Source organism: Gavia stellata, chromosome 29, assembly GCF_030936135.1.
Source record: "Gavia stellata isolate bGavSte3 chromosome 29, bGavSte3.hap2, whole genome shotgun sequence".
Classification (NCBI taxonomy): Eukaryota; Metazoa; Chordata; class Aves; order Gaviiformes; family Gaviidae; genus Gavia; species Gavia stellata.
This window is the reverse complement of record NC_082622.1, coordinates 5,502,144-5,511,296: the sequence shown is the minus strand read 5'-3', so window position 1 is coordinate 5,511,296 and position 9,153 is coordinate 5,502,144. Positions and strand designations below refer to the sequence as shown.

At 42.4% G+C, this 9,153-nt stretch overlaps 1 protein-coding gene across 1 annotated transcript in view; it reads left to right on the top strand.

Moving 5' to 3' along the window:
- The first annotated feature begins 8,898 nt into the window (after positions 1 to 8,898).
- LOC104259393 (lethal(3)malignant brain tumor-like protein 4) overlaps positions 8,899 to 9,153 on the top strand; it is a 37,238-nt gene continuing 36,983 nt past the window's right edge. The window contains exon 1 of the mRNA XM_059830805.1: positions 8,899 to 9,012. Coding sequence (XP_059686788.1) covers positions 8,899 to 9,012 — 114 coding nt within the window. The remainder of the gene's footprint in view (positions 9,013 to 9,153) is intronic.

Sequence of the window (9,153 nt, the reverse complement as noted above, 5' to 3'; positions counted from 1 at the left end):
AGCATCTATAATTTATTTAAAACAACATCTGCAATTTTACTTTATAATGGTTGGCTTAAGATTGGGTTGTTTTATCTGCAGGAGAAGGTCTGGCGCTCCCTTATCTCACTTCTATCTTCATGCAAAGCTTTTAGTCTAAACACTTCTAGGTATGATGATATATTCCACTGGCGGAGGGGATATAAATTTGAGCGTAAAGCATCAGTATAACCCCCTTGTCCTTTTCCATATGAACGCTGGTATTTTTCGAGAGGTGAGAAGTGCGGTGGGCTGCAAGCCTAACGCTGGGAGACGGGTGACGGGATCAGATTCTCCCAGGGTGGTGATGGGGATGAAGGTGTGGAGCGTCGTCTGTTCAGCCTTCCTGTGCCAGACCATGCCTCACCTCTGTGCGGGAAAGGGTTTTGGAGGGAGGCCTAAGTCCCATTATCAGAATTGCACAATTTGAATATCAGGAAAACATAGTTAAACTGGGTCCAAACCAGACTGAACCGCAGCAGCAGTTACTCTGGATCTTATAGTCTCTCTGTGGAGTAACAAGGTGGTTCCTGAGTTGCAAAGACAGTTCTTCCCCAGACAAGCACTGTTTCCTCTCTCCCATAGTTCATAATTTTTAATCTGCTTCAGCCTTTTCTCAAGCCCTCCAGCAGTGTGATGTCTTGAGGTAGAGGAGAGGGAAGAAGGTAGCACAGTGGGTTGAAAAATTAGATCAGAGACTGGGGGGAAAAATGACCAAATGTTTACTTGTTAATGAAGGCTGGCAGTGGAAAGCTCCGACACGTGGAATCAATTAGCAGTCGAAGCAGAGATCCGACCAAACCCCATCCTTCCTAATTAGTAGCACTAACTGTGCTCCACAGGTGAGGTATGCGTGCAGATGTGCTTTGCTAAATTTGGCAGATTACTTTGCAGAGGATGCTTCAGTTTATTGGTAAAATACTCTGCCTCCAAGGAATGGATGTTTTATTACTAGGTTTAGCATCTTTTGGCTCATGTCCTCTTTTTTTTTTAATTTCTGATTGAATCCAGCTAAATGATGGGATAAAAGCGTGGTAGATCTAAGCAAACAGAGGTAGAAGCTGTATTCACGAACCCCACAGGATTTGTTTTGATAACCCTATTTATGCTGTAGCTTTTAAACCAAACAAAATACCTGATTCAAGCAAGAAGCCTGAACATAAGCAGCAGCAGAGTTCGTTCTTGGCTGGCATGAGGCAGATCAAAGCTCCCTCGCCTGTTGCTGTTTGGCTGGTGGCAGGACAGTGCAGAGCTGAGGTCCCGTTGGCACATCAGATGATCCCAGGCACGGAAACCGTCACCGCTGTTAAAAGTCGTGTGGCTCGTCTGTCTCTTTGCGGTGGGGTTGGTGGAGGCAGGAGTTTTGGAAGGCTTGCAGGGCTGTGCTGTGTCTTCCAGCCTGCACCGGCATGGCTTTTCAAATAGTACATTCCTGCTGCTCCATGTCTTTGTGTGACCCTTTCTTTTATCTTTGCACATAGTTTGTTGGGTTGTTGTTTGGTTTCTTTGAGTGCTTCCTTGTATTTGGTCTTCACGATGCTACTTTATGGTGTCCCCAGAAGCTGGAACGCCGATGGTAAGAATGCTGGAGCAGGGAGAAGATAGCTGCAGTGAATTTACAGGGCAGGCTACAGCAGTTTCAGCCTTCGCTTCCCTTGTTAATGCTAAACTCATGTGCCCTTGTCGTGGCTCTAAGGAGCTGCTCTCTTCCCTGTGCCGTGTTGGGAGGATGTCTTTATGGCTAGAGAGGGATGGCAGCGTGGCACAGGAGCCTGATCTCCGTCCTGTCCACTCCCGTACATGGGAGCCTGGGCTCCAATTTCCCCACTGGTGCTGGAGCTACGTCTGCTTCAGGGGTGGAATATATGTAAGTTTGGCATAATGCAACTTTTCAAATGGGATAGCATAGGACTGGATCACTTAAGGTTGGTTTTTTTAAAATAAATACATAGGAAAAAGGTCAGTCCCATAAAGGTGTATTTTTAAAAATTTATTTATTTCAAACAGTACAAGGCCCTTACCTGCTCAGCAGTCCTTTTTGTTGTCATTCGCTTGTATTGAAAACAGATACAGATTTCTGTACGTCCAGCGGGTCACCCTTGGCTACAGAAGGGCTATTGAGAAGGAATTGCCTCTGAAATGCCCGGAGAGGGCCTACAGCTGCCCTTGCTCACTCATTTGGGAGAACAGGCATGGCATGATCGGGGACGGTACTGGGTTGTTGGAAAAAAAGAGTGTCTCAACCCTGGTTTGTAACTCTTGCTGTACTAAAGCTGATACAGGGATATCAGAGCCCATGGTATCATTTGTTTATCCTTGTTTTATAAATCACAAGATGTTTACAAATCACGTTTGGAAAATGTTGGTACTTCTGTGTGGATTGTGGGTGAGATTTTTTCCTCTCTTTGTTTTTAAAGAGTTAGCTGGAAACTTGGGTTATAACTTTTCAAGGTGAGAAGCTGAGTGATGTAGTCAAAGTAAAGAAAGCGTGGGGTTCTGGGCACTTGAGTAGATGCTCTCAGCGAAGCTCCAAAGCGCACACAAAATCCTTTAGGAAATCAAATAGGACTCAGCATATACTTAAGTGCATTGTTGGATCAATGACAGCAATATTGCTCACAAAATTTGCACATTTTCTTCCCCCGCTCACCTTTCCTGACTGTGATATCAATCCATCTGTACTTGCTGAAACTTCTGATGAGAAAGGAGGGGTGGAAAATGGCTTGTGCGTGTGTGCAAGCTGTGCTTTTTTCATATTATCTGAAAAAGTACTTCTCTAGGTTTTTGTTTAATTAGTTCCTTGACTGTACACTTCACTTTTCAGACTCAGATGATTTTCTAAGAAGATTCAGGTTTGACCTAACCTTTTCTGCAACAGGGACAGCAGTATTTTTGCAATTTCTCATTGTATTTAACACAAAGAACACATGTGATGCTTAATTGAAAGAAGTTGGGATGTTGTTATATGGCCATCTGTGCCAGATTTTACTTTAATTCCTTCATTCTGTAGTAATGCTAAATCTGCAAATAACAATTTGACTGCATACTCTACCAAGCTGTTTAGAAAACAAATACCAGAAGAAAAATCTGTTTTGCAATTTTTCTTGCACAATTATGTACACAGAATATGGGCGCTCTGGCTGGTTCTGCCTCTTGACTTCGGCACCAAATGGATCTGAAAGACAAGCCTACGCTTACTTGTATTTTTTAAGCTTGCTTTGTCAATTCTGTGCGCTGTTTTCTTTTGAAATACTTGCCATGCATTATTCAACGTGGAACAATTGCTGTTGATGTCAGTATGACACATGAAAAACTTGTGGAGTAGGTACTGGTAGTTCTGGAGTTTGAGACTAGTCCCCTTAACACCAGTCATTTGGAGTTTAGATAACCAACCTTAGTTATTCCCCAGAAAATTATGAGCATTCAGAAAAGTACAATGTAGTAAAGTGGCTTTAGAACAGAAGCAAATAAAATAACTCATGCAGAGATTTGACATCACTTTAAAACGTCTGTCTGGGAGCCTACACCCAACATGCAGCCATTATAGATGTCAAAAATGTTGGAGGACAACAAAACATTATGGGTAGTGGCGTGCTCCTCTTGATTGTTTTCATTAACTACGTCCACTTTAAGAACATGTTTTGTTGCAAAATTAATTCTTTGTGTCGTAGTTAAACATGGAAGTGTTGTGACTGAACTTTTCCATTAGAAGAATCACTTTTTTTCCCCCCAGCACTGCAATTTTTATGTTGTCACAAAATTGACTTTATCTTGAATCACAAATCTTACAGCTTCCTTAGAAGTCATTAAGTTTTGAGTGAAAATAGTTCTGATTACGAGTGATGGAAAGTATTTATATCTTGCATCTGCTGTTGTAGAAGTCAGATCAGATTTAGAAATGGCAGAAGTTGTAGCGTCTTGCTAGGGAGTGCTTTGGGTTGCTCCTGCAGAGCTGCTTCTGAACATGACAGTTTTTATGGTGTATGATTTCTGTGTGGTGGCGGGTGACGTTCATTAGCGTGTGCAAGTGTTACAGCGGTTACAAGCGGTTCCCCGAGACTGGGATTAGCAGTGTCACGGTCTCAGGCCTCGAGGAGACGTCCCTGGGCCCCCTGGCTGAGCCCACTGAGTGCGAGGTCTGCACAGGGCTTTGTCAGTGGCCCCGTGCCTTCCCCAGAGCCACCATTCTTCAGGAGCAGGAGGAGATGAAGAGCTGGGGAAAAGCAGCTCAGCACCAAACGCTTTTAATGAAAGCTATAAAAATGAAGGTATGATGTGCTTCTGTTCCTCGCTTTCAGTAAACGAACAGAAAGTGTTAACTCTGTGGACATGGAAGTAGGTTTTGTACCCTCGTTTGCATCTCTCCCCTTCTATTTGGAATAGGTCAAAATGCTCTCCAGCGTAGCACTGAGTGCCTCATTCAGCTTCGGCAGCAGGAAGGACAGGAGAAAGGCTGCTTCCTTGCTGGCTTCACGATGTCACATGACTAAAGAGAAAGGTAGCAAAGTGAGTATGATCGCAGATGGGGATAGTTAGACTAGAAGTGAGGTAGCACCACTCTCAGCCTTCACAATCAGACGTGCGGCCACTGACGTGTCGCACGCTTGCTTTTCAGTGTGCTCCGTGGGGAGAGCTGGCTGGTGTGTCAGCTGGGCAGGGAATGGGTTTGTGTGTAAAATGGGCGCTTTGCAGAAAGTACATTCACATAGCAAGGAGCCACCGCCCATGTGGGTGCTTTTCTTTTGACAGCTGAAATAAATACGTGTGTGTGTGTATTTTTGACTCAACTGTGTCAAGAAACCAAGAGATAGCAGATGATGAGCTACGATGCTGGTTTGGGCTTAATACTAGGATCAGCTGCTGGGTTTAGAATGAACTCACAATATTGCTGTCTGATCTTATAAATTCATTTAAGTCGCATTGCTGTGGTGCCTGTTTATTTGTCTCCCAGCACAATAACATCTAAGCATAATTCGTACATTAGCGTACATTAGCCTTGGAAGGGCTGTAGTGTACAAATGGTCATGGCACACTCCCGAAAACCAAATTAGTTTATCTTAGCGGTCTTGCGGCAGAGCTAAGACAAAAAGTGTTTGCTTCTCCTCCATTCCAGCCCATGCTGCAAGCCCAAGGCATCCCTCTCCTTTCCTAGACCATTTTCCCCTCTCTAATCTTTCACAGCAATATTTTCCTTCGTTTGTAGTTACAATTTTTCTCTCTTTTCATGAGAAACAAAAATTAGTAGGAAGTACAATGAGTAGAGCCTGGGATTCCTCAGTTCTGAATTTTATCTTTTTTTTTTTTTCTTTTACTGACATAGATAGTTGAAGCACTTAAGTCTTCATGCTGTTAAATGCTTGCCAGTGGCTACTAGATACTTTCTCTTGAGGTGTTGGTATGGTTCTGTTGCAGGCTCTGAAAGTTCATTTCAGTTCCTGACTGATGAGGTTCCTGGAGGTGAGGCTGGTTTTTTTGGTAATGGTATTAGTTCAGCCTTGCAAAATATTACTTGCCCGAGGTGAGTAATAGCTTTTGATGGGTAAGTAAAGTATCATCAGTCATCATCATAGCAAAGGACAGGCAAATGATTTTTGTGTCTGAACTGGTAAGTGTTCAGAGCAGTTCCTGAGACTAGCTTAGTTGTGCCCTGTGAGAAGTCATGAAACTTTTTTTTTTCTTTCTGTTTAAATTGCATTTCAGTTCTCCACTAACATCCTGAGAGTGACTGGCAGATCTAATGCGTTGGGTGTTAGACACCACTGCCAAATCTTACAAGAAACTGGGGATGCACAGAGCTCTGAATGCCAACTCGCTTTGAGTGCGTATATATTACACTGAATTAAATGACCAGCTTTGCTAGGTTTCCCATTCAGTTTTGGGGAAGAAAGGTGATTTGTAAGTCAGTTATTCCCAGAACAGCACAGTATCAGATGGTTTTCTTGATGCCAGCTGCTTCTTGAGTGGAATTTTGCCTCCTGGTACATGGAGGCTTAGCCAGAAGGGCTGCAAACTTCAGTGTTGTTACTTGATTTACAGTCTTTGGGTTTATTGCACTGTTGTGTTTCTCACATCTACCCTCATATAAAGATACTGAAATCTTCGTGTCATTGGAAATCAGCCTGGCAGCATCTGAAATGGGATTTCTGTTGAAATGTTTCTCTTCCCATTAGGTCTGATGGTGTATAGGGAAATACAGTGAACCCCCATCCACCCATTTAGCCTTCACACTTTTATTTGTTTGTATGAACTTGGGCCTTTTTTCTTTCTTTTTTTGTTTTGTCTCCTAACTAAGGCAAGATGGATGTTAAAAGCCAAAGCTGGTTTTCTAGAGTAAATGATGAAGCAGTTTCCCAAGGCTGCACTGTGGTTCAGTGACAGAAACGAGATCAAAACCTGAGTATTTCTGACCTCCTCTGCCTATGGATTCCCTATCTAAAGATAAAGCGCAGAGGTCTGGGTGGTAGCATATTAATTATGAACCATTATCTCTGCCAGCGTGGTAGTCATTTATCATTTCATAAATCTGAATCTGTGACTTGGGACTGAATGAGTCATCTTAGTTTTGCTATATCTTCCTTTGCGTTAATGTTTCTGAGTCTTAAAATGTTAAAGATGAAAAGCAATCACAAGTAGGGACAAATGGGGAACATTCGTGCTTGTCTACGGCTCTTCAAAATGTTTCAAGTTAGTTTCTGCTGTCTTTAATTGCACAGTTTGCTTCCTTTTATTGGGCTATCTTGGTTTTATTGTAAATTCTACTGATAGGGAGCATTATAAGAAAAGTAATTTCTTGATTATATTTTTCTAGGGGTTTTACTAGATTTATAAAATATAGAGATGAAAAAGGCCCATTACTGTATCAGGTCTTCTCCGGTTAATACAAGATTATTTTCTACATTGTGATTTTTGACAGTTTTCCTGGCCCAGTTTTAAATAAATTTGACAACTTAATTAATTCTGTTCAAGTATCTTCCAAACTCCTTGTCCCAGAGAGAGCTCTGTAAATAGTCTTGGTGTTCAAGGGTCTGTATTTTTTAAGCCTGAATGCAAAGAATGACATCTAAAAAGTGATGGTTTTGCCCTTGCTGAAGCTTGCATCAAAACGTTGGCTACAAACAAGTGTTTATAGACATACATATATAGTCTACATCGAGTATTAATGTATGGCAAGCCTTCGGCTACAGTGGTTCAATACTGCCCTACATCAGGCTTATTTAGCCCGATTCATAACTCCCCGTCCAGCCGGCGCTGATGCGGGTCTGTTCTGTGTACGTAGCCACGGATACCGGCTGTGGATCTTCCGCACCTGCAGTTCGGTTAAAACCGGTGGAAGCTGAACTGGCTTCTGCAGCTTGACTGCTGCTCCGCTGTGCTCCTGTTTTCACCTTCCTGACTCGTTCTGACTAGCCTATATTCCACTAATCACAATTATGCAGGATTGTAAGTAGCTGGAATTTTATATTTTGGGGAAAAAAAGAAGGAACTCCTCCTACAGGGATCAGTTTGTGGTACCCAAAGACGTTTGGTGTTGGAGTTTACAAATGTCTGTCCTGCTTTTGACCCAATTAAGATAATCATAAAGAGCTGTGATGCTTAAATTAGAGTTGCAGGAATGCTCAAACGTCATAAATTATCCTATATCAGATCTGTGGTTTTGCCTTTGGCTGAACTAAACGTACACGCTCAACTTGTAGGTAGAAGGTCTAGCATGTAGAAGGCCTCAGATCAGGAGTGGAGTTTGCCTGCCCTAATTTAAGCGCTCGGCAGTTAAAACCCTGCCCCGGCCATGTATCTTAAGGCACTTTCCAGTGCTCAGGGAGAGAAACAATCTGCCAAAGGCAGATCCAGCACCATCCTTGGATGATGCCTGCTCTTACTCTGAGTTAAGAGCTCTGAGTGACTTTGTTGAACTGGAGCGTTCAAATGTCAAAGTGAAGACCCCCACCGTGGGCAGTTTTGACCCATTCCCACAGGAATGCCGTTAGACCTGTCAGTTGGGCTGTGCTTTTTCGAACTCGACGTCAATGGTTTTGCTCACACTGAAAAAATTAGCAGAGTTGACAGTTCAAGGGAAGGTTGTGAATCTTTTTATCTTTTTTTTTTTAAAGCAAGCAGTTATGTTCATAGATTGAAAGTATTCAGGTTGCGTTTAAAGGGCAGGAACGTATAGTTAATTTATGGTCAGTGTTTGGTTAATGTCTACCACAAAAATAGTTGAGTAATTGGATATGGGGAGCCCATATAGCAGCATGGCTTTTAGACGAGTCTTCTAATGGAGCCCATTAGTGTATTTGCTGGGTCACGAAAGCAGTATGTGGAGCTTAAGCATTTTAAGAGCTTTATGGCATTTCTAGTGTAGAGCCTTGACATTATGGCAGTGTAGAGGGACCTGGCAACAGCCACTAGATGCTGCTGCTCCCTCCCCCCAGTGACAGACTTGTCACTTGTATATAGTATATGAGTTTGTGCATGCACCTGTGTATGTGTGTGTCTGTAATTTAAAATCCTGGTACTCCTAATATCAGGACCAAAGCTCCTACTGAATCCAGAGACCCCAGGATCTTGCCAGTGAACTGTAATTGGCAAAAACGTCATACAAATCAAGTAACTGTTAAAACTTACCAGTTTATCTTTTTGTCCTCAAGCTGCATATATGCTTAACGCTTTTAACTTTCTATTCATATTTAATTAAGTGTCATGGGCAAAATGCATGTTCAACATTTTTTCCCATCTTCTGAAACTAGTATTGCTCTGAAAACCCTCCGTGAAATGTAAGCAACAGGCCTGTTTATTCTGTACCTTTTTTTTGTTTTGTTTTGTTTTCACACCCTAGTTTTCTTTTTTAAAATAAAGTAAAGAGCCCAAAGACTAAGCAGAAAGATGGAGCAGAATGTCTCGAAGAGAATCATCAGCATCCTGGCAGCAGACCGTGATTTATTGAATGCCTTAGACTGGAAAGACGGCATTGGTACCTTGCCTGGTAGCAACATACAAGTAAGAAACCAAGGAACACAATACATGAGTGGCCACTGTGCCTTTGGCAGCGCAGAATATTTGCAATGTATTCTGCAGTTTGCAAATAAAAGTTGTGCAGAGAAAACACTTTGTTTTAAACAATGGGGTTAGCATTACCAA